Raw genomic sequence first — 25163 nt, 5'->3', positions numbered from 1 at the left:
TCAGCTTGGTTCGATACTATCACCTTATGCAAACCGTATGGATGGAGATGGATACCCCTGGATTCTATCATTATGTATTTGGAAATGCAGATCCATTTTCGTTTGTATGAAAAAGAGGGTTTGCTCACCTAAATATTATGACGACAGAGAGAGAGATAATCACTTTAATAAAATAGAATCTGTGTTCTTGACCTGTGGGGTGATACACTCTTATCGCTAATCATCTGATTGATCATCGCAGTCTAACTGTCCCTCTCTTCGTCTCTTGCTCCCTCTCTCCATTATCCTCCATTTTCTCTTTTGTCAGACAGTCCCTCCCTCTATCTTCACCTACACTTGACTGTTTGTCATGTCCGAGGTGCTGTTATCCTTCTCTCTCTCCCCTCTCCCCTCTCCCCTCTCCCCTCTCTCTCTTGCTCTCTCTCTCCCTCCCTCTATCTCTCCCTCTCTCTCTTGCTCTCTCTCTCCCTCCCTCTATCTCTCCCTCTCTCCCCTCTCCCTCTCTCTCCATCTCTCCCCCTCTGTCCATCTCTCCCTCCCCCCTCTCTCCCTCTCTCCCTCCAGTGATGACAGGGAGGTGCTGTGCTGTGCTATTCGGTGAGATATATGAACTGATGATCAATATGACCTTGAGATATGCAGCACAAGGCTGTCATCAGAGACCTGTTATCTCTCTGTTCTCTGTTCTCTCCCTCCCTATCCCTCTCTCTCTCTTCTGATCTCTCTCTCTCTCTCTCTCTCTCTCTCTCTCTCTCTTCTGATCTCTCTCTCTCTCCCGCTCTCTCTTCTGATCTCTCTCTCTCAGTCTCTCTTCTGATCTCTCTCTCTCTCTCTCTCTCTCTCGCTCTCTCTCTCCTGATCTCTCTCTCTCTCTCTCCTGATCTCCATCTCATCTCCCCTCTTCTTACCAAGATAACATTTTTCAAAACTCATTTAACACTCTCCGAGTGATACATTTAACACTCTCCGAGTTAAATGTGCTCCAGTGAATTTGCTGTGCCAGGCAGATCCTGGTTCTGTACATGTAAGAACACACAGTGCATGTCTTACCCATGTCAATATCGTGCACGGCTCGGCATTGTATTCTGGCTTGGCGTTGTGAACACTGTAAGTATGAATGGTGTCTTTCTCTTACCTCTTCCACCAGCTGTAGCATACGACGAGTGCTCTCCAGTGACTGTGGACAGAAAGGAGAAGAAACATGAGAACTGGAAAGCATCAGAAGACATGACAGATATGAGTGGAGGTTGAGATGTAGGTCTACTCTAGATATCACCACATGGTCTACTCCAGATATCACCATATGGTCTACTCTAGATATCACCATATGGTCTACTCCAGATATCACCATATGGTCTACTCTAGATATCACCATATGGTCTACTCCAGATATCACCATATGGTCTACTCTAGATATCACCATATGGTCTACTCCAGATATAACCATATGGTCTACTCCAGATATCACCATATGGTATACTCTAGATATCACCATATGGTATACTCTAGATATCACCATATGGTCTACTCTAGATATCACCACATGGTCTACTCCAGATATCACCATATGGTCTACTCTAGATATCACCATATGGTCTACTCTAGATATCACCACATGGTCTACTCCAGATATCACCATATGGTCTACTCTAGATATCACCATATGGTCTACTCTAGATATCACCATATGGTCTACTCCAGATATCACCATATGGTCTACTCTAGATATCACCATATGGTCTACTCCAGATATAACCATATGGTCTACTCCAGATATCACCATATGGTATACTCTAGATATCACCATATGGTATACTCTAGATATCACCATATGGTCTACTCTAGATATCACCACATGGTCTACTCCAGATATCACCATATGGTCTACTCCAGATATCACCATATGGTCTACTCTAGATATCACCATATGGTCTACTCTAGATATCACCACATGGTCTACTCCAGATATCACCATATGGTCTACTCTAGATATCACCATATGGTCTACTCTAGATATCACCACATGGTCTACTCTAGATATCACCATATGGTCTACTCTAGATATCACCACATGGTCTACTCCAGATATCACCATATGGTCTACTCTAGATATCACCATATGGTCTACTCCAGATATCACCATATGGTCTACTCCAGATATCACCATATGGTCTACTCTAGATATCACCATATGGTCTACTCCAGATATCACCATATGGTCTACTCCAGATATCACCATATGGTCTACTCTAGAAGCACCACATGTTTGTTTGTGAAATACTTAAGATACTTAAGTACTTGAGGTACTTAACTTTTACCCATAAATGATTGATATTGAGATAAAAAGGATTGCATTGGACCTTTAAGGTTAAAATAAAAATATAATGTTGTGTATCAGTAGGGTGAATTGTTACAATGACCATCATGGAAATGACAGGACTGTGATGTAGCTACAGAGAGTCAGTTATAAGATATGTTTCTTTAGAGGCACAAAAAGCACAACATCACAATTATGCACAATCATGACAATACTGTGCAAACAATACATTTAAAAGGTTTGGAAGCATTACTGAACTTGTATTTTAAATATATTTGTTTTTAAATAAGATTAAAACAGTGCTTATATTTATCAGTATCATTCAAACTGTTGTAAACCATGTTGTAAAATAACTGCATATACTCTACATTGAATGCTTGGGATCAATTTCCCAACCCCCTTTTCAACCTCTTCTACTGTTGGCCAGCTAGCAAGCTAGCGAGCGATAGCGGCATGCTCCAATTTTCTCTCTAAATAGAGATCATTAGGCAAGTGGCTGTGAGGCTCTGGCTGTACTGGGGTTGCGGGGTTTCTGTGGGAGCTGTGATATCTTATCCCTTTTGCATGGCTGCAGCTCGGATCCGCTCTGTGAGGCAGCTCACTGCATTGCTGAGCCCCCGGGGATGGGGGAGGGAGGAGACACAGCCCGGGCTCACAGGCTGAGCCTCAACGCTGTAACGTTTACAGTTCTCCACCACTCCCCCACACCCATCAGAAACCAAATGACCACCACTATACTCTGAATCTCAGAGATACAGCTTCAAGATGGCCGTTGTGTAAGAAACGTCTCAAGGTGAAATGTTGTTTAGCATTAGCGACGTGATTGGACACAGAGAGAGAGGAAACTGTGATTGGAACCACCATTTTATGTCCTGGTTGTGTTGCATGTGTGTGTGTGTGTGTGTGTTTAATATTCTGCTCAGCTGTGAAAGTGTGAGTCATCGGAGAGGCAGGAGAAATGTGGGCTAGGCTGCTGCAGGCTAGTACGGAGGCTGCTGGCAACACACACACACACGTACAAACTAACACACACACACTTCACCGTTACATAAAACTGGATGCAGTTGGACCCTCCCTCCACCTGACACACAGACCCTGGCATCGAGCAGCGAATGAGGCCAACAGCACATTACCCTTCTCTATAGGAGCTGGCTGCTCTCAGGATGAGGTCATCTAGCGGGCCATCTTATGGTAATGTGTGACACTGTAACGTGTACAGTCATTTGAGGTGGAAGATGTATTTAACTGGATCTGTGGATTTTATGTCAAGTGGAGAGTGAGGAATGAGTTTATCATCAATTCTACAGCTAAAGCATACACCTTTTATTCCAAGCTCATCTTTTCATATTTGTTTTACGTGTAGTGGTTGCATATGCCTATTTCTGGATGATTTTCTGTGTACTCCCTGAAGGCTTGAGTGTCTCTCACGTGTCTATAAATCTGTTGAAGATGTGGTAAACAGTAGCATGGGTAGGGGTTGTGTTGCTCACCTCATCTCCAAGCTGGTCGGCGCGTTGCTGCATATCCGACAGCTCATTGCGCATGTCCAAGTCTTCAGCCATGGCTACTGGCTGTATGGGGTGGAGTTGGTCTCCAACGGGAAAGAATAGATCCTACTGGGAGGCCGGGGAAGACTAGCGGAGGAAAGGAGACACAAAACAACAAATGTTAGAATGCGTGCCAAATACATTGCTTCAGTGCTAGTGTAGATATTTGTGTCTTTTTAGGAAGCGTGCTACATCATGTAATTTTCTGAGATGTGTTTTGCCCAATGCCACAGTAATTAACCTACACGTCAAAGGTGAATCTACCCCCCCTCTATTTTCTTGGATCTCAGGCGAATGAACGGCAGGCGCTTTCCATCTGCAGTCCCTGGCGCAGTTAGAACCCAGTATAGTAAGGGATTAGTGACTGCAACAGCATTTGTTCCACTGAATGATAAGGAAGTGCGCAAGTCATTGATGTTTGCAGAATGATGGCAGTCTTAGAGAGTCAAGTCGAAGGGATATTGTGGGTTAGCTAGCTCGAACACTGGACACTGTAAGCCTGTGCTGTGTTTCCCTGTAGGCCAGAATCATTAGAGGTTCAGTCATACAGTAGACAGCAGTGGAGGCTACTGAGGGGAGGACGGCTCAATGGAATGGTATCAACCACATGGAAACCATGTTTTTGATGTGTTTTGATACCATTCTATTGACTCCATTCCGGCCATTATTATGAGCCGTCCTCCCCTCAGCAGCCTCCACGGCCAGACTGGGGTTTGATCTCTCCTCAGTAGCTCCCACTCACATTCACTGAGGGATTGACGATAGTCATTGTTTACCTTGCTAAATATAATAGAGGGCCAATCGTATCGGGATGCACGTGACAGAATATATGTACCCTTCACAGTAAGGCTCCACTGATTACTATAATAAATCATCTTTACAAGGGTAACCTAACAACCTAACAACATCGAAATCACCAACGTTAAAGTTATGTGTAGTAGTGTAAAATATTATGTGTCAGAGAGTGTATCATCGTTCGTGACAAGGCAATCCAGATTCTATTCCATATTCTGCCCTCCAGATCGTTCTGTTCCCTTGCAGTTGGAGCCGACATGTGTCTTGGGAATCTCACGACATCTGCGGTTGTAACAAGCGCCACATCTTTACTACAGTAATCTTAAAGATGTATTACAGTAATCAGTCATCTTTACTACAGTAATCTTAAAGATGTATTACAGTAATCAGTCATCTTTACTACAGTAATCTTAAAGATGTATTACAGTAATCAGTCATCTTTACTACAGTAATCTTAAAGATGTATTACAGTAATCAGTCATCTTTACTACAGTAATCTTAAAGATGTATTACAGTAATCAGTCATCTTTACTACAGTAATCTTAAAGATGTATTACAGTAATCAGTCATCTTTACTACAGTAATCTTAAAGATGTATTACAGTAATCAGTCATCTTTACTATAGTAATCTTAAAGATGTATTACAGTAATCAGTCATCTTTAGTACAGTATCATAAAGCCATCTTCCTCTTGGTAACTGACTAGGTCATATACTGTAATATATGACTCCTACATACAGATATACATATTCTCATGCAGAAGTGCCCATATTATCATGTTGACAAAATACAGTATCACTCATAACCTTTTTTACAGCCACTGGAGAGCTATCCCACTGGGTACAGACGTCAGTTCAATGTCTAGTTTTAATTTACATTTGGTTGAATTGTCAATTAACGTGAATTCAATGTGAAATCAACAAAAAAATGTCACTGTCTTGTCATTGGATTTAGGTTCAAAGTTGGGTGAAAAGAAGATTAAATTCCCTGACGTTGATGACTTTTTTCAAATCCAATCAGTTTTCCACCTTGATTCAACATCATCACATTGAATTGTTTTGTTGAAATGACGTGGAAACAATGTTGATTCAACCAATTTTTGACCCATGGGATCTTTGTACACAAAGCACACAGTATGTTCGCTTTCCTCCCTCCATAGCTTTTCTTTAGACGTTTCCTTCTCCTGCACAGCTAAACATGACCAGCAGCCATCTTGGATTACAGAAATCTCTTACCGACTGGGCAGCAGCAGAAGCAGTGCCTTTTAAATCAAATTAGATTGAAAAACAGGACATCAACATTTGTTACCAGAGAAAGAAAGGCTTTCATCTCAAACACAAACAGGCTGGATTCTCTCTCTGGAGCCCCTCAAGGCTGCCTGTTATCCCCTCTGCAGTTTACCACTGAAACTAGCACATCAACCAGTCCTAAACTGAGGGGTTCAGAGGGCAACTGGAAACATGCCATCAATTAATAGATTTTTAATAATCCAATTAATTAATTATTTTATCAACCTATTGAGTCATATTATTTAATCCGGCTACTAATTTAACGTTTTCACAATGGACTAGAGATATGTGTCTGTGAACCATTTAGCTTCTGATCTAAAGATTCCATGAAGCTTCTGATCTAAAGATTCCATGAAGCTTCTGATCTAAAGATTCCATGAAGCTTCTGATCTAAAGATTCCATGAAGCTTCTGATCTAAAGATTCCATGAAGCTTCTGATCTAAAGATTCCATGAAGCTTCTGATCTAAAGATTCCATGAAGCTTCTGATCTAAAGATTCCATGAAGCTTCTGATCTAAAGATTCCATGAAGCTTCTGATCTAAAGATTCCATGAAGCTTCTGATCTAAAGATTCCATGAAGCTTCTGATCTAAAGATTCCATGAAGCTTCTGATCTAAAGATTCCATGAAGCTTCTGATCTAAAGATTCCATGAAGCTTCTGATCTAAAGATTCCATATCGATTCTGATCTATTTAGATTGAGATCTGATGAGACCGTTGTCATTATGAGTGTGAACTACAAGCCCGGGGTTTATCACCTCTCTTGGACATTGTGAAGACGTGATTCATGCTGAGGGAGCATCCACTAGGGTTGTTGTCACAGAAACATGGATAACACTTGGAGATGTATGTCATAACTAGTTGAGACTTTAAACACAGCTAGGACATAACCTGGCCTACGTACTGTATATGCTACTGTACATACACTCCTCGTTACTAAAAAAAGCACTATATAAATCCAATCCTCTGACTTCAAATATATGTATAACACAAGAGAACAATATCTAAGGTATCATGTGAAAATCTATTCAACTGAATGACTTATTTGCAGTGCAAATAGATGGGAATGTAAGTGGGAATCAGCAGGTAATATTCAGATAACACAAGGAACTCTATTCAATCTGTAAAGCGTTACAGATAGCATGCTAGAAATGTAAAGATAATTTCCTATTGAGCCGACATCTGCAGAGTTTACCGTGAATCCAGTTTCCGCCAACACGGGAATATTACATTTTTATCATGCTGCACCATGATACGGATTGGATAGAGCCCAAGGTAAACATGCTGCTATACTACAATCAACCTACAAATCTGGGCCACAGAATCAACACAATCAATGTGTAAGGTTGAACGGTCCACGTCCATCTCCACTGACAGATAAACAGGAAGCTTTATGTTACTCTCAGATCCAGCAGAGAGAGAATGGGTTTCTGTCATGTTAACAAGGTCAGACACATTTACTGATTGGCTCAGCTAATTTACTATGATTTACTCTCTTCTGTTTCCCTCTGACAGCTGCCAGACATCTGCCTCTGAGACAGACACGCTGCCTTATTCTTTACCTTCATCGACCTCCTTCCCCTCCCTCCCCTCCTCAAGCCCATCCACTATCTAATCTATCCATCTACCTCCCTCTTTCTCGCCAAACCTCATCCTATACCTCCCTCTTTCCCTCCAAATCTCATCCTCTACCTCCCTCTTTCTATCCCAACCTCATCCTCTACCTCCCTCTTTCTATCAAAACCTCATCCTATACCTCCCTCTTTCCCTCCAAATCTCATCCTCTACCTCCCTCTTTCTATCCAAATCTCATCCTCTACCTCCCTCTTTCTATCAAAACCTCATCCTCTACCTCCCTCTTTCTATCCCAACCTCATCCTCTACCTCCCTCTTTCTATCCAAACCTCATCCTCTACCTCCCTCTTTCTCGCCATACCTTCTCCTCTACCTCTCTCTTTCTCTCCAAACGTCATGCTATACCTCCCTCTTTCTCTCCAAACTTTGTCCACTACCTCTCTCTTTCTCTCCAAACCTTATCCTCTACCGCCCTCCCTCTTCCTTTCAAAATCCAAAATGCTGGCGAATGTTTCATTTGGGATTCGTAGGAAGCACCAAATATCTGCAAAGGAAGCATAATATCATAAAAAAATGTCTGTGGAGATGTTTTCCAGTGTCATCGTCTTATTGATGATTCTAACACACATCAGGTCCTCCACCACTGCTCCATGCAAGCCACTGCTAGGCCTAACTGACTATCTGTCCTGATACAAGCTAAGACAAACTCTCTCTCTCTCGCTCTCTCACACACACACACACACACACACACACACACACACACACACACACACACACAAACACACACACACACACACACACACACACACACACACACACACACACACACACACACACACACACACACACTATAGGGGGTGTTTAACTGAGCTTTGCTGAGTATAGCATCATTTCATTATGACAGCAGACAGTATGTTGTTAAATGTTTTATATGACAGCTCTTACATTTCCCAAGGTAATAAACAGTGTTAGCTTCTAGTTGACTAAAGACTTATTAATCAAATGTTAAAAAAGAATTAATAAGATATTAAAAAGCAGTTAATCAGTTAATGCATCTGTTACTTTTACAATTTCCACATTTTAAAACGTAACTGTCAAAGATACTGTATTATATAACAGGCACCCTTCATAGACGATATGGCTGAGCTACAGTCAGGCAGCTATAATCACTGCAGGTCCAGTAATGAAAAATATTGAGATGGCTTCATTCAAATTCCCCACACGTTCCCTTATCTTATGAGGTGGCCATATTTCATGCCTTGTCCAAACACAGAGTACTTACAGAACGCTCTCCCCACCCCAACCCCCACCCCTGTCGGCTGGCTCTCCCTCGTGTGCCTGCAAATGATCTCGCCTGGAAAACTTAAAATGACTGTACACGTATTCATCAAATAAAGACCCTGCCTGGTACAGAACCACAAACACATTACCGTGCTGTCTGAAATCAAAATGAACGAGGGAATGAGATTTTCAAGGAGGTGCTTTAAATTCCTCAGGGATGCGTTCCGTGCCCTGATCCTAACTTCAGCTAAAGGTAACTGCCTTCGTCATTCATTCAGTGTGCAGCAGCTATGTGGTTGACTCAAGCACCCAGACCAAACAAATGTTCAGTTAGACTGGCATTTCCTAACCTTACAGACAAACCGACACATGGTCTGTTCTGACAATAGACAGAATCATTGTTCTGGTCCAACACTTAAACAGAGAATAGCTCTTTGTCTCTGTGTGTGTGTTTGTTTGCGTGCATGCATGTTGGCATGCTCACAGTGACCCTTTGTTTGCAACGGCTGCCATTTTCTCTTCTTCCTCTGGTTAATCTCAGTCTTTGCTCCAGCTAATACCACACACAGTATCCACCACAACAACACCATTTACACATCGATATGTGCTCTGTGGTGTATGTTTAATCTGTGAGATATTAGCTTATGGAATAAGAATGAGTCCTCTTTAAATCATCGTAAACTAAAGAAGCGTATTGTGAGGATGTTTTTGAAATAGGGTCATCTCTCTTCTAAAGCCCGTTAACACTGGGATATAAGGTAGCTGACCCTGCTGTTTACACTGGGATATAAGGTAGCTGACCCTGCTGTTTACACTGGGATATAAAGTAGCTGACCCTGCTGTTTACACTGGGATATAAGGTAACTGACCCTGCTGTTTACACTGGGATATAGGGTAGCTGACCCTGCTGTTTACACTGGGATATAAAGTAACTGACCCTGCTGTTTACACTGGGATATAAGGTAACTGACCCTGCTGTTTACACTGGGATATAAGGTAGCTGACCCTGCTGTTTACACTGGGATATAAAGTAGCTGACCCTGCTGTTTACACTGGGATATAAGGTAACTGACCATGCTGTTAACACTGAGATATAAGGTAGCTGACCCTGCTGTTTACACTGGGATATAAAGTAGCTGACCCTGCTGTTTACACTGGGATATAAGGTAGCTGACCCTGCTGTTTACACTGGGATATAAGGTAACTGACCCTGCTGTTTACACTGGGATAGAAGGTAACTGACCCTGCTGTTTACACTGGGATATAAAGTAGCTGACCCTGCTGTTTACACTGGGATATAAGGTAACTGACCCTGCTGTTTACACTGGGATATAAGGTAACTGACCCTGCTGTTTACACTGGGATAGAAGGTAACTGACCCTGCTGTTTACACTGGGATAGAAGGTAACTGACCCTGCTGTTTACACTGGGATATAAGGTAGCTGACCCTGCTGTTTACACTGGGATATAAGGTAACTGACCCTGCTGTTTACACTGGGATAGAAGGTAACTGACCCTGCTGTTTACACTGGGATATAAAGTAGCTGACCCTGCTGTTTACACTGGGATATAAGGTAACTGACCCTGCTGTTTACACTGAGATATAAGGTAACTGACCCTGCTGTTTACATTGGGATAGAAGGTAACTGACCCTGCTGTTTACACTGGGATATAAGGTAGCTGACCCTGCTGTTTACACTGGGATATAAGGTAACTGACCCTGCTGTTTACACTGGGATAGAAGGTAACTGACCCTGCTGTTTACACTGGGATATAAAGTAGCTGACCCTGCTGTTTACACTGGGATATAAGGTAACTGACCCTGCTGTTTACACTGAGATATAAGGTAACTGACCCTGCTGTTTACACTGGGATATAAGGTAGCTGACCCTGTTGTTAACACTGGGATATAAGGTAACTGACCCTGCTGTTTACACTGAGATATAAGGTAGCTGACCCTGCTGTTAACACTGAGATACAAGGTAACTGACCCTGCTGTTAACACTGAGATTCAAGGTAACTGACCCTGCTGTTTACACTGGGATATAAGGTAGCTGACCCTGTTGTTAACACTGGGATATAAGGTAACTGACCCTGCTGTTTACACTGAGATATAAGGTAGCTGACCCTGCTGTTAACACTGAGATACAAGGTAACTGACCCTGCTGTTTACACTGGGATATAGGGTAGCTGACCCTGCTGTTTACACTGGGATATAAGGTAACTGACCCTGCTGTTTACACTGGGATACAGGGTAGCTGACCCTGCTGTTTTCACTGGAATATAGGGTAGCTGATCCTGCTGTTTGCATTCATGACCTTCTCACACCACTCAGGCCGTTTCAAAAAGCTGATTGTCCTCTCAACATCACCTCTCTACAGTTGATTGTCCTCCTCCAATCCTCAATACAAAACACACACAAAAATGTGTACCTGCTTCTCATCCATCAATAAGCCAAATCTTCCTGAAATAGTCAGAACCAAAACTCATATTGTAGAGGTACTATTGAGGTAGTGTGATAACACATGTTTTCTGTCAATATGTTTGATTAAAGCTTGCGGTGCCAGAAGCAAATGGAGCCTATGGAATAGTCCCAAAGGTGCAAACCTCGCCCATCTGCTGGCCCTTCAGAAAGCAGCAACTAAATCAAATGCTCAAATAAGTACTTGAAAGAAAACAAATACTATATCCCCATGTACTGCAGAGCAGAAGCCATATATCCCCATGTACTGCAGAGCAGAAGCCCTATATCCCCATGTACTGCAGAGCAGGAGCTCTATCTCCCCATGTACTGCAGAGCAGGAGCTCTATATCCCCATGTACTGCAGAGCAGGAGCTCTATCTCCCCATGTACTGCAGAGCAGAAGCCCTATCTCCCCATGTACTGCAGAGCAGAAGCCCTATCTACCCATGTGCTGCAGAGCAGGAGCCATATATCCCCATGTACTGCAGAGCAGAAGCCCTATATCCCCATGTACTGCAGAGCAGGAGCTCTATCTCCCCATGTACTGCAGAGCAGGAGCTCTATCTCCCCATGTACTGCAGAGCAGGAGCCCTATCTCCCCATGTACTGCAGAGCAGAAGCCCTATCTCCCCATGTACTGCAGAGCAGAAGCCCTATCTACCCATGTGCTGCAGAGCAGGAGCCCAATCTCCCCTCTCCTCCCCTCTGCGGTCTCCTTGTGTAGTGTTACGGTTAGGGCCAGGGAGGCACCCAGCTGGGCTGGTCAAAACTAGCTCATTCCCTTCCTCTTGGAAACATTAACTAACAGCAGACTGCCCCCGGAGGGCCTGGGAAATATGACAAATATGACGAACACAACAAAGAGCGGCCGCCGCAGAGGTCGGCAAGGGACAGGGGAAGAGAGGAGAGAGGTGGGATGGGGGAGAGAGGGGAGAGAGGTGGGAGGGGGGAAAAGTGGGAGGGGTGGTAAGAGAGGTGGGAGGGATGGGGAGAGGGGTGGGAGGGGGTAGAGAGGTGAGATAGGTGAGATGGATTAGGAGAGGGGTGGGGTGAGGTGGGGAAAATAGTGAGAGGGGAGAGAAGGGAGAGAATGGGAATGAGAGGTTATGGGAGAGGCAGGAGGAGACAACCTGTTACGAGACGATAGATCTATAGAGAAAACCTGAACCTACTGTACCAGACACTAGAGCTGGGATATGATCTGTAGAGAAAACCTACTGTACCAGACACTAGAGCTGGGATATGATCTGAACCTACTGTACCAGACACTAGAGCTGGGATATGATCTGAACCTACTGTACCAGACACTAGAGCTGGGATATGATCTGTAGAGAAAATCTACTGTACCAGACACTAGAGCTGGGATATGATCTGAACCGACTGTACCAGACACTAGAGCTGGGATATGATCTGTAGAGAAAACCTACTGTACCAAACACTAGAGCTGGGATATAATCTGAACCTAATGTACCAGACACTAGAGCTGGGATATGGTCTGAACCTACTGTACCAGACACTAGAGCTGGGATATGATCTGCAGAGAACCTACTGTATCAGACACTGGAGCTGGGATACGATCTGTAGAGAAATCCTACTATACCAGACACTAGAGCTGGGATATGACCTGAACCTACTGTACCAGACACTAGAGCTGGGATATGATCTGAACCTACTGTACCAGACACTAGAGCTGGGATATGATCTGTAGAGAAATCCTACTGTACCAGACACTAGAGCTGGGATATGATCTGTAGAGAAATCCTACTGTACCAGACACTAGAGCTGGGATATAATCTTAACCTACTGTACCAGACACTAGAGCTGGGATATGACCTGAACCTACTGTACCAGACACTAGAGCTGGGATATGACCTGAACCTACTGTACCAGACACTAGAGCTGGGATATGACCTGAACCTACTGTACCAGACACTAGAGCTGGGATATGACCTGAACCTACTGTACCAGACACTAGAGCTGGGATATGACCTGAACCTACTGTACCAGACACTAGAGCTGGGCGATATGGACAAAAATACATTTTAAGATAAATTGACTGAATCAACACCATGACGATAAATAGTTTATAACAATGTCCACCAGTTTTTTATACTACCCTTCAAACGACTACTGCTAGTTTGAATATAAAGTAGCTATCAATTGTCCCAACAATCACCCATATTAGCAAACTTCATTTTAAACTTGACATTTCTCTAGTATAGCCTACTTATCATAATGAACGATATCAGCTAAATGTCCACAATAAGTGTTCGGTGTGGTCGGTGTCGATCATTTTCAGTTTATTGTTCCAGCGCTACGAGACGGGTCGGGAGCCTGTTTTGAATTAAAAGCATGACCTTCCTGTTTTTAATGGACTGAGACGATAAAACTGTGTCGAGATGCACAGGCCCAAACCTGCAGCAGAAGCTTTTTAATGTTGTGATATTTGATGGAATTGAATGGCAAGGGGCACATTGAAGCACCCAATCCCCATCCCTGCAAGGAACATGCAGATACAATTACAGATGGTTTACTGATGCTGTGGTAATAGCTAATCAAAGTGTTTTGTCTTAATCAATATTGATTTGTTTCATTATCCCCGTAATAATTTTTTGTTTTTGTCTCTGGAATGTGTTTGTACTGTAATACAGCCTATTCAGAGTCCTACCCCACAATGTTCCACTCAAACACGTTGCTGTTCCAATTCCGTGAACACATTCATGGCTTATATTTGACTGATTTATGGCAATTTTCCCCACATAATTTATCTGTCTTCCAAATGGATAGGCTGTCATCTGGGACACATTGAATTATGTGGGGGAAAATTGGCATGAATCAGTCAAATAAGCCCCAAAATGTAATTTCTCAGTTGTCCAGCGACAGCAGCCTCGGTAGCCAAGATGAGGCAGCATTAGAGACTATTAAATATTTGAGGAGTCATAAAGACAAAGACATTAAAAAGCAATTAGTGGGCCCCCGGGCCAAGAAACACATTCTGACAAGACCCTCACTCACAATATCTAATAATAATAGCTATGTCTGAATGACATCGTATTATTCCCTAGTGCACTCATTGAATTACATACAGGATCTCTGCTATTCTTCTTCTCTTCCTCTTCTTCTTCTGTCCAATCCCTCATGATTATCTTTACATTTGGTTAAATATTAACATGAATAGGTGTTAGTACATGTAATAAGCATGTTCTAACCTACTATTTAGTACATGTTACTAGTAGCAAGCAAAAGAGAGAGATGTGCATAATCCACTATGAAAAAGACTTCAGACAGAGAGAAAAATAACTCATTATGAGTGTAAATCCAGTTAAGACAAATATGCATTGAGCTGATTGGCCAGGCAGGAAATTGAAGCATGTTACCTACAATTGTCCCTAATTGATATTCTCTATATTCCCATGAAGCTTTAGCTCAGTGAACCAACATCTGCATCATTATCATATTACGGCTATACGAAGAACGCACACACACACACACACACACAGATTAGATCAAATCAAAATCTCTCAGGCAAATCAAATGTGTGTGTGCACGCGCATGCATGAGTGCCGGCGAGAGAAAGAGAAAGAGAGAAAGAGAGAGAGAGAGGAGAAAGATCCAATCCCAGGCAGTGATGTGACAATAAAGCCAATGTATTGCATACAGACAGAGTGTCATTACTCATTCACTATGAATTCTGATCAGGCAGTTCTAGGTACAGTATGTGCAAGCCAGAATAAAGTAAGTAGCCTTGGCTCACAGCAGGAGCCAATCTCCTGTTTCTATAGTGTGATGTACAAGCAACCCCCTGGACAGGATACTAGTCTATCACAGGGCCTTACCCCCAATCTATCTCCTTAACGCTGAGTGCCAAGCAGAAACACATAGGGTCCCATAATTGTTTATTTTTTACTGTTTTTTATATGACTTGCCTGGGGATTGAACCCCCAACCTTCCAATCTTAGGGCAGACAGTCTAACAACAACTGAGTTGTTTACAAGCCAGAAAAACCCGGGCATAATCTACCAGAACCCCCACGGCCTGCACTGCAGCGTCATAAATTACCCAGCCTCAGATTGACAAAGGTAGAGCAACCATATCACCACAGAGACTCGCTTCATCGGCTTCTGAATAAGATACAGTAATGGTGTTGAATGCAGCCCAGAGTCAACACAATACTAATGTGTATCTAGCCTATTGACAGGCACCTGAGCTCCCTATAGGACATGTAATGGTGAACGGCCCAAGCACATTCATGTTGACGAGACCAGATGACTTGGTTAATAACGTGGCTCACTGAAGAAGGGATTCGATGGCGATGTCCGTGCTTCAGTCCAGACCAGGGAGGTTTCAACCAATCATATGCCTCGTAACTCAACACAGAGGAATCCTTCCATCATACAACTGACTGGGAAGATGCTCTCTGTGGTCACAGCAACTTGCAGCACTAGACTTACTACTGTTGCAGTCTGCGTCATACCCTGTTACTGGCAGGCCTGCTCACACCATATGTCTTGTCATCACTGACCAATGTCATGTTCTAAGAACAGAGATAGTCTATGAAAACCAACAAATATTCTTTACAAAAGCTTTGATGATATATGTGCTGTATGATTTGGAGAAGGTCCAACAACAACAAGACAAACAATATGTATCTAAAATAACTCACCCTAATGACATTTGGGCATCTCTACTCCAAAGTAAACATTTAGTAGATGTACTACTGTACCTGCAGTGGATTAAATGTTTTGATGCATGGTCATTGCAGTATAGAAGATTAAAGGTACAATCTCTCTTACTCGTCTCTATCTCTCTATTTCTCTCTCTCTCCCTCTCTCTCTCTCTCTTTATCTCTCTCTTTCTCTCTCTCTCTTTCTCTCACTAATCCGTTCATTCGCCATTATCTTCTCTTTTCCATCAGTCTGAGGAACATCAGCCCCTCTTCTGATTGGTGGGTGGTGGGAAGAGAGGATCATGGGAAAACCCCCAGTAGCACCAGAGAAGAAGAGCTCAGATGGTAACAGCCCGCAGAGTGACACTCCAGCATCTCTCACTATTATTACCAGTGAATAATTGTTAGCGACATGCTCTGTGGGGGTCCATGGGTTAGGTTTCTGGCTATATAAACACAATTTGATTGATTGAATAGCTGAATAGTGCAATGCAGCTCAGTAAAGTACATCGAAAACCAACAACCATGTTGATGACTCTGACATTTGCAGGAAACATAACTATATGACTGTCAGCCAAATGGAATCATTAGTTGGAGCCAACATAACATTATACAACTATCTCAAAGACTGCAGCGCAAGGTGACATCATAGCTTCTCTGTTTCATCTTCACTATAAAGACGAGGGGGCTTTGGGTATAGAAGAATTCTACAACATCTTCTACCAAAATTGTCCAACTCCTTTGTCCCAGGGCTGAGGCAGACTTGCTATCGAGAGATTCTCCCATCGATGTGTCCCAGCCATGTGTCATAGGCAGTGACGGAGGGAACGCGCCAAAGTCCTCAATCTTCTGACATCGCCATAGCTTCCTCTGCTCTACAGCAGCAGCCATTTTGTCTTATTGTTTACTACCTGATTGTCTCAGGGAAAATGAGACTAACTCCCTTGTGGTAAAGAGTAGATGCCAAATCCTCTCCCCTCCTCCTCCTGTTCCACTAATGTCATCAGGTCAAAGGCAAGGTTAACTCTCTTGGTGAAACTGATGCTACTGGAGTAGGCCTTTGTTATGTAGTGAAACAGAATACGCTGTACCTGATAGAAGCCTATACATACTCTGAAAAGCTTAAACATAGTGTTGGATTGAATCTTATCATATAAATACTCTGAAAAGCTTAAACATAGTGTTGGATTGAATCTTATCATATACATACTCTGAAAAGCTTAAACATAGTGTTGGATTGAATCTTATCATGCAACATACTTTAATGTTTCCACGTATGTGTTAGATCTTATAGGTTCCTGAATTGATAATAGTCTACACAAAAATGGCCAGATTATGATATCAATACAGTCAATCCCCACACATATTTTGCAAACGGCACCATATTCCCTACAAAGTGCACTACTTTTGACGCGAGCCCTATGGGCCTAGGCCAAAAGTAGTGCACTAAATATGGAATAGGGTGCCCTTTGGGATGCAAAATACAGTACTTCCTGACTGAAAACCTAATCTACAGTCCTTTTCCAGGGCCATGAACCTAGAATAGCATCCACTAGTCTACATTGGTCAGAACAGCACATTACTCAACATCAATACAGACCTCATTATAGAGATACCATCACACACAGTCCCCCTGACATCGAGCAAAATGCACGATTCTTCAGCTTCCTCAAGGCATACAGTACATCACAAATGCATGTCGAATTACAGTAGAATGCCATTGCTCTTTCAGTTGACAAGCATCATTATCAATCAGTAACAGTGAGGCATTTATTCCTTGGTATGTTTGGCAAAAAAAGGTGAATTAATTAATCCAAGGCTGCAATCATATAGATTGTGATATAAGTTAAATGTTCTGAAATCGATTGGCCAAATGTCCATTTCATTATAGCTTTTTTAGGGGGACATTTGGTAATTGTCGGCAGTCATTTACTGATATCTGGAGAGTATATGCTCTGAAAAAATAGGGATAGCCGCATGCACCAATACGCACAATGCACAGTTCAGCAAATCTATAGATTTCAGCTCGGTATACCAGACACACACATAGAGAGAGAGCGAGAGAGCAGCTATATAAACGAACAATAGGCTGTTCCGAAAAACAATCAACCGCTACCGCTGGGTGATGGTATATGAGTCACCATTTACTCGTGGAAAAGCCCTATAGTGCCGCCCACGCTCTGCAGTCAAACCGATGGAAGCCGCATGATGCGATATGGTAGGCTATAGCAGCCATGTCAACCGAAAGCATGCGTTTCATGTTCTTTTATTTGTCAGCTCAACATGGGCCCTCTCAACACTCCATTCAATGCTGGATTCCTTTCATATCTAACGGCATGTTACTAGCTTCTCCATTTTGATATTATCTCTCTCTCTCTTTCCTCTCTCTCTATGTCTCTTTCTTTCTTTCTGTCCCTGTCTCTCTGTCTCTCTCTCTGATGTTATGGCACAAGAGACTGAAAACTCTCAGGCAGAGCAATGGGGAGATGCGACGGTGGTCCAACATCACGTGGTGCTGAAATCTAAAAACAGTATTTCCAGGTGCGACCTGCGAAGAAGAGCACGTAGAGGAGCACGTGACCTACATAACTAATTTGCCGCAAACCTTAAAGGTCTGGTCAGCAATCAACCAACATTCCATTGAGCCATGATGGAGAGAAGACCATTTAAATGCACATACATCATAACAGATTTGGTGTCAATTTCACCACATGCTTCGTGCTTGACAAGTCGACGATCTAAGGATCTCATCTGTGGTTTGATGTAGTCGAGGTGCAGTGCATATACGTATAGGGTGGCGTGGATGGATGGGGGCTATAGGATGTCATAGTGCGGGTTTCACCGTCCTCCCCCGCTCTTCTCGCCTCGAGCCCCCGCCCATCCTCTAGCACCGGGAAGACACAGACATAATTACCGATGCTTCGTCACCTAAATGGCATGGCAGGGATGTGGCCATTTTGACGCAACAAACTGAGTAGGCTACAGCCAGCGAGCACGGACGGGCGTACATATATAGTGGCATATTCATGAAGAATGTCGGTCGTGTCTCCCCTGTTTACCCCCCCCCCCTCCTCCCATCGACACACTCTGGCGCAGTTTACTATAATGACATTCCCTAAATCAATTGAGGACCCCTTCTTTCACCCCTTTGGGATGTTTCTCCCCAACTGCATTTTTAACGCACATTAGACTCTAAATCTGCACTAAATCACCCCTACTTTTGATTTGATAGACTTACTATCATTCACGATTCCCCTGCGGCATCAGCAGTGGGCTGTTGCCTACCCACATTTGAGAAGCGGTCGTAAAATACCATCCTCTTAAGCATCACTCGCGGGAGTGATAAACCAGCTCTGCGCAAAATCCCCAAAAGCTTCTAAATATACACACGTTTCAAAGCATGCTGGTGCAAAACACAACAAGTCATATCTAATACGGTTTGAATATCTAATAAAGCCGTGTCTTTGTTTAATTTATTGTGCGTGTTCGTCTGCATATTTTCTGAGCGAGTTTGAGAGCAAGAGAGACAACAGCGCAGCCGAGCCCCAGCTGTCATTGTCCAAGGTGCTGAAACGCAGAAAACGCCCACACCTTACGCATTAGCACATACAGCATCCTTCAATTTCAGAAAATCGACTGCTCGTGGAGATTTACACGCACAACACAAGGTTCATGTAATTAGAAAGAGGCAAACCCCGGCATGGCTTTCTCTAATAACAATACACATAGCCTATAATTGATATATTTCTAAATCAGGCGTGCGAATTAAACAAAAAGGCAACGAATACACCTTTATTAATCAAGTGGACCGTCATGCAGGGTTTATCAAAACATATCCTTCGATGCTCTCAATCGAAAACGGCTTCACAATTCAAAACCGAGTACTTCATTTTGTACTGAAAATATTTTGGTGAAAACCTTTATAAAATAAAACATTTGCGTTATAATAGAAAAGAGAAATCTAAAGTATTCTCTTACCTGTACCGTGGTCGGTGGCTTGCAGTCAGCAGGAGGAAATGTCTGCGTATTTCAACAACTAACAGATATCACTCCCGTTCTGTGTGGACTGGATTGCTGCAAAGGCACTGCGCGTGGTTGATACCTCCTCAGTTCTTCAATGGAACGCAGCAGCTCTGCCCTAGTCAAAGATGGCAGTCGCTTTTGACGTCAGCAGCTTTTAATAGATAGGCCTATCTGTCAAAAAGAGAGGCACTTCTGCAAGCTTGGTAGTGGGCAGCTGCATGCGCACCGGTAACTGCTCAACGGAAATCGCCATGTATTTTTTGGGGCAAACAACAACCTGTGAATGTGTTTACATGTGTCGTGTCATGGTATAACATTTCAGCCATCGATTCTAAACAGTTTCTCCCCTAAAACAGATATTTATGTATAATTATTTTGGTCGCTTTATGATGAGAAATAGGTAGCATAATATAATAGATAGGCCTACACATGCTCGGTATGACGATATTATTGAGGCTCTACTACTAACGTGTGATTTAGTCCTATTGAAACAAACAGCACCCGCACAACAAAATAACCATATTGGATGCTCTGAAACAGAATTGTGAATAGTCTATAGCGTTATACTAATGGGTGGTCGTTACTTTCTCTTACAGCAATGACGCATTTCTTTTTTATCTCTTGACATTTTACAGTCATTATTTTCCTGACTCACCCACATTTTAACCTAACAATGCACACTGCATTTCAGTCACTGTGAATCCCAAACAAAACACAAAGAAAACAAGTAAAGGTTTGAATCACTATTCTAACTTCTGTAAGTTAGGGGAGGACGAGTTGGTTGTCCCATGGGTTGGTTGTCACAGTGCTAATTACTCCCAATCTAAATGGAGTTGTGTAATCATTTTAAAGTTAAAATGTGTGAATTCATTTAAAACTTCTTCAGGATTGGTGGGTCCCCTGTGGGACGTTGAGCTAACGTAGGCTAATGTGATTAGCATGAGGTTGTAAGTTACACAAACATTTCTCAGTACATAGACATATCTGATATTGGCAGAAAGCTTAAATTCTTGTTAATCTAACTGCACTGTCCAATTTACAGTAGCTGTTACAGTGAAAGAAAAACAAACTATTGTTTGAGGAGAGTGCACAGTTTTGAACATGAAAAGTTATGAATAAAGCAATTTAGCGCATTTGGGCAGTCTTGACACAACATTTTGAACAGAAATGCAATGGTTCATTGGATCAGTCTAAAACGTTGCACATACGCTTCTGCCATCTAGTGGCCAAAATCTAAATTGCAGCTGGGCTGGAATAATATATGATGGCCTTTCTCTTGCATTTCAAAGATGATGGTACAAAAAAATACAATAGAACGGTTGGTTTTGTCTTTGTATCATCTTTTACCAGATCTATTGTGTTATATTCTCCTACATTCCTTTCACATTTCCACAAACTTCAAAGTGTTTCCTTTCAAATGATACCAAGAATATGCATATCCTTGCTTCAGGGCCTGAGTTACAGGCAGTTAGACTTGATATGTCATTGTAGGCGAACATTGAAAAAAAGGGGTGGATCCTTAAGAACTCATCCACCTGGTCAACTCATGTTAGCATGACAAAACATTGAGCGGATGGGAATTAGTGTTTTTCATAGGTGAAGGTAAAAAACAAAAAATTGAATTTTCTTTGTAAATGTTTGAATTATGGGAGTATCCATGAACAATTATGGTGTTGGGGATGGTTGTCACATGGAATGTGGGGTTGGTTGTCACATGGAATGTGGGGTTGGTTGTCACATGGCATGTGGGGTTGGTTGTCACATGGAATGTGGGGTTGGTTGTCACATGGCATGTGGGGTTGGTTGTCACATGGAATGTGGGGTTGGTTGTCACATGGCATGTGGGGTTGGTTGTCACATGGAATGTGGGGTTGGTTGTCACATGGAATGTGGGGTTGGTTGTCACATGGAATGTGGGGTTGGTTGTCACTTTGAATGTGGGGTTGGTTGTCACATGGAATGTGGGGTTGGTTGTCACATGGAATGTGGGGTTGGTTGTCACTATCAACATTGCCACTGCCAGTTTACAATAAATCCCAAGCTCTTACAGTATGTGCTAGGAAGAGATCCCTTCATTGCTTCTCTCTTATACAATTTTTTTCTGTCACACACCCACACATTCATACACAAACACATTTACTCAATATGTTGTTCTCAAGACACAAAATGCTGAATATTTTAGTAAATATAATTTGATCAAAGAAAGGCTCTGTATGCCATGTTGCTTCATTTCCTGTTACAAAATAAGTTACATTGTGACCTCCAACCCCATTCTGTGTGACATCCAACCCCATTCTGTGTGATATCCAACCCCATTCTGTGTGACATCCAACCCCATACTGTGTGACATTAACCCCATACTGTGTGACATCCAACCCTATTCTGTGTGACATCCAACCCCATTCTGTGTGACCTCCAACCCCATTCTGTGTGACCTCCAACCCCATTCTGTGTGACATCCAACCCCATTCTGTGTGACATCCAACCCCATTCTGTGTGACATCCAACCCCATTCTGTGTGACATCCAACCCCATTCTGTGTGACATCCAACCCCATACTGTGTGACCTCCAACCCCATTCTGTGTGACATCCAACCCCATTCTGTGTGACATCCAACCCCATACTGTGTGACATCCAACCCCATTCTGTGTGACATCCAACCCCATTCTGTGTGACATCCAACCCCATTCTGTGTGACATCCAACCTCATTCTGTGTGACATCCAACCCCATTCTGTGTGACATCCAACCCCATACTGTGTGACATCCAACCCCATTCTGTGTGACCTCCAACCCCATTCTGTGTGACATCCAACCCCATTCTGTGTGACATCCAACCCCATTCTGTGTGACATCCAACCCCATTCTGTGTGACCTCCAACCCCATTCTGTGTGACATCCAACCCCATTCTGTGTGACATCCAACCCCATACTGTGTGACATCCAACCCCATTCTGTGTGACATCCAACCCCATTCTGTGTGACATCCAACCCCATTCTGTGTGACATCCAACCCCATACTGTGTGACATTAACCCCATACTGTGTGACATCCAACCCTATTCTGTGTGACATCCAACCCCATTCTGTGTGACATCCAACCCCATTCTGTGTGACATCCAACCCCATTCTGTGTGACCTCCAACCCCATTCTGTGTGACATCCAACCCCATTCTGTGTGACATCCAACCCCATTCTGTGTGACATCCAACCCCATTCTGTGTGACCTCCAACCCCATTCTGTGTGACATCCAACCCCATTCTGTGTGACATCCAACCCCTTACTGTGTGACATCCAACCCTGCGATGGGGCTGGTGGGACTGGTGGACAGAGTGTGTTTGATGGCTTATTACTCCATATTGGAATACGATATGATGATATAAAAGGTCTCCATTTCAACCTTTCCCCTAATATTAAAAAGAGTCTTGTAAGATATACAGGTCCTGAGAAATACACATAAGAGTAAAAAGTGTGACAACAAACCCCGGTCTCCCCTACTCATGCGGAATACTTTTTTCAGGAGCAAGCAATGATAGAGCCAGTTCTAGTGGTAACAGTGCTAACAGTAGAATTAGCAGAGGTAATGAAGCACACACAAGAACACACAGACGCACACACACACGCACGCGCACACACACACACACACACACACACACACACACACACACACACACACACACACACACACACACACACACACACACACACACACACACACACATGCATGCACGCACAAGTATATACTATTTATTCAACTGCACAATCAGAAGACACTACCCACTTTACATTCGTAAACACAGTCACACTTGACAGCACATTCATGATCTATTATTCTATTGTGTACATACCAGGCTCTTACTATGCATACTAGTTATACTATTCCTTGATTTGACTCCAATAATTGTATAGATTATTGTACTGTTATGTTGAGGGTGCTAGCACACAAGCATTTCACTGCACCTTTTATACCTGCTGTGAACTGTGTACATGACTAATACAATTAGATTAGATTTGATTGGAAAGTACAAGCCAAGTCTCGCTGGCTTGTTCGGGGGAAATTGCAAGCCTGACCTCTTACAGCCTACCTTTTGGTGTGCTTAGCTTTCACTAGAAACCATGATTGCTTCTTCCAACCTATGTCTTCAGCCTATGCCAGCAACACCTAACCCTTGTCTTACAGTACATGTATTCAAGACAAGGTAATCACAGTCATGTATGAGGGAGTTATCAATATAATCATAAACACATGGATGATAAACACAGGGTTTAATTTCGGATCAATCAAAGGAAATGAACACCGGGAAATTAGTAGTTGATATTTCCTAATGAGCAGTGTAGACTTCTCCAGGCAGCGTGGGAATGTTCCCCTCTCCTCTCTACCTCTGTTTGGCAGTCTTATACATGTATCTTCTATGGCTCTGAAGCTTTCCTGTCTCCTAAATTAATGATAATGATAACACTGAATGAAAAATCCATTTAGAGAAGAGAAGGAGAGAAAGAAATAGATGGGGGAGAGGAAGAGATATAGATAGATGGGAAGAGAGAGGGGGATAGAGAGAGAGAGGGGGAGAGAGAGAGAGAGGGGGATAGAGAGAGAGAGGGGGGGAGAGAGCGAAGGAGAGGGTGGGGGAGAGAGGGGGGAGGAGAGAACAAGAGAGGGGGAAAGAAGATTCTTGCAGGCCATTCCATTCATGAAACCAACTGATAGTAACTGCATGTATTTATAGATAGCCAGCTATATTGCAGTTCCATACTACCAGTACCATGAAATGTTGTATATTTGTAATACAGAACATAGTAGATATGAAGAGTTTATTCCAAAACACATTTATTGTTTAAAGAAATTATGAAAAGATTGGTGTGTTTTTTCACTATCTAATCATGGCATGGGGTTATTCACTATCTAATCATGGCATGGGGTTGTTCACTATCTAATCATGGGGTTGTTCACTATCTAATCATGGCATGGGGTTATTCACTATCTAATCATGGCATGGGGTTATTCACTATCTAATCATGGGGTTATTCACTATCTAATCATGGCATGGGGTTATTCACTATCTAATCATGGGGTTATTCACTATCTAATCATGGCATGGGGTTATTCACTATCTAATCATGGCATGGGGTTATTCACTATCTAATCATGGGGTTATTCACTATCTAATCATGGCCTGGGGTTATTCACTATCTAATCATGGCATGG

At 42.8% G+C, this 25163-nt stretch overlaps 1 protein-coding gene across 1 annotated transcript in view; it reads right to left on the bottom strand.

The window, feature by feature from the left end:
• LOC109866527 (synaptosomal-associated protein 25-A) overlaps nucleotides 1-20209 on the bottom strand; it is a 36615-nt gene extending 16406 nt beyond the window's left edge. The window contains exons 1-3 of the mRNA XM_031800370.1: nucleotides 19913-20209; nucleotides 3808-3951; nucleotides 1136-1177 (exon numbers count right to left, since the gene is read on the bottom strand). Coding sequence (XP_031656230.1) covers nucleotides 1136-1177; nucleotides 3808-3879 — 114 coding nt within the window. The 5' untranslated portion in view covers nucleotides 3880-3951; nucleotides 19913-20209. The remainder of the gene's footprint in view (nucleotides 1-1135; nucleotides 1178-3807; nucleotides 3952-19912) is intronic.
• Between the last annotated feature and the right edge of the window lie 4954 nt (nucleotides 20210-25163).

This window comes from Oncorhynchus kisutch, linkage group LG21 (genome assembly GCF_002021735.2).
Source record: "Oncorhynchus kisutch isolate 150728-3 linkage group LG21, Okis_V2, whole genome shotgun sequence".
Lineage (NCBI taxonomy): Eukaryota > Metazoa > Chordata > Actinopteri > Salmoniformes > Salmonidae > Oncorhynchus > Oncorhynchus kisutch.
Note: the sequence above shows the minus strand (reverse complement) of the source record. Positions and strands in the feature narration are given on the sequence as shown.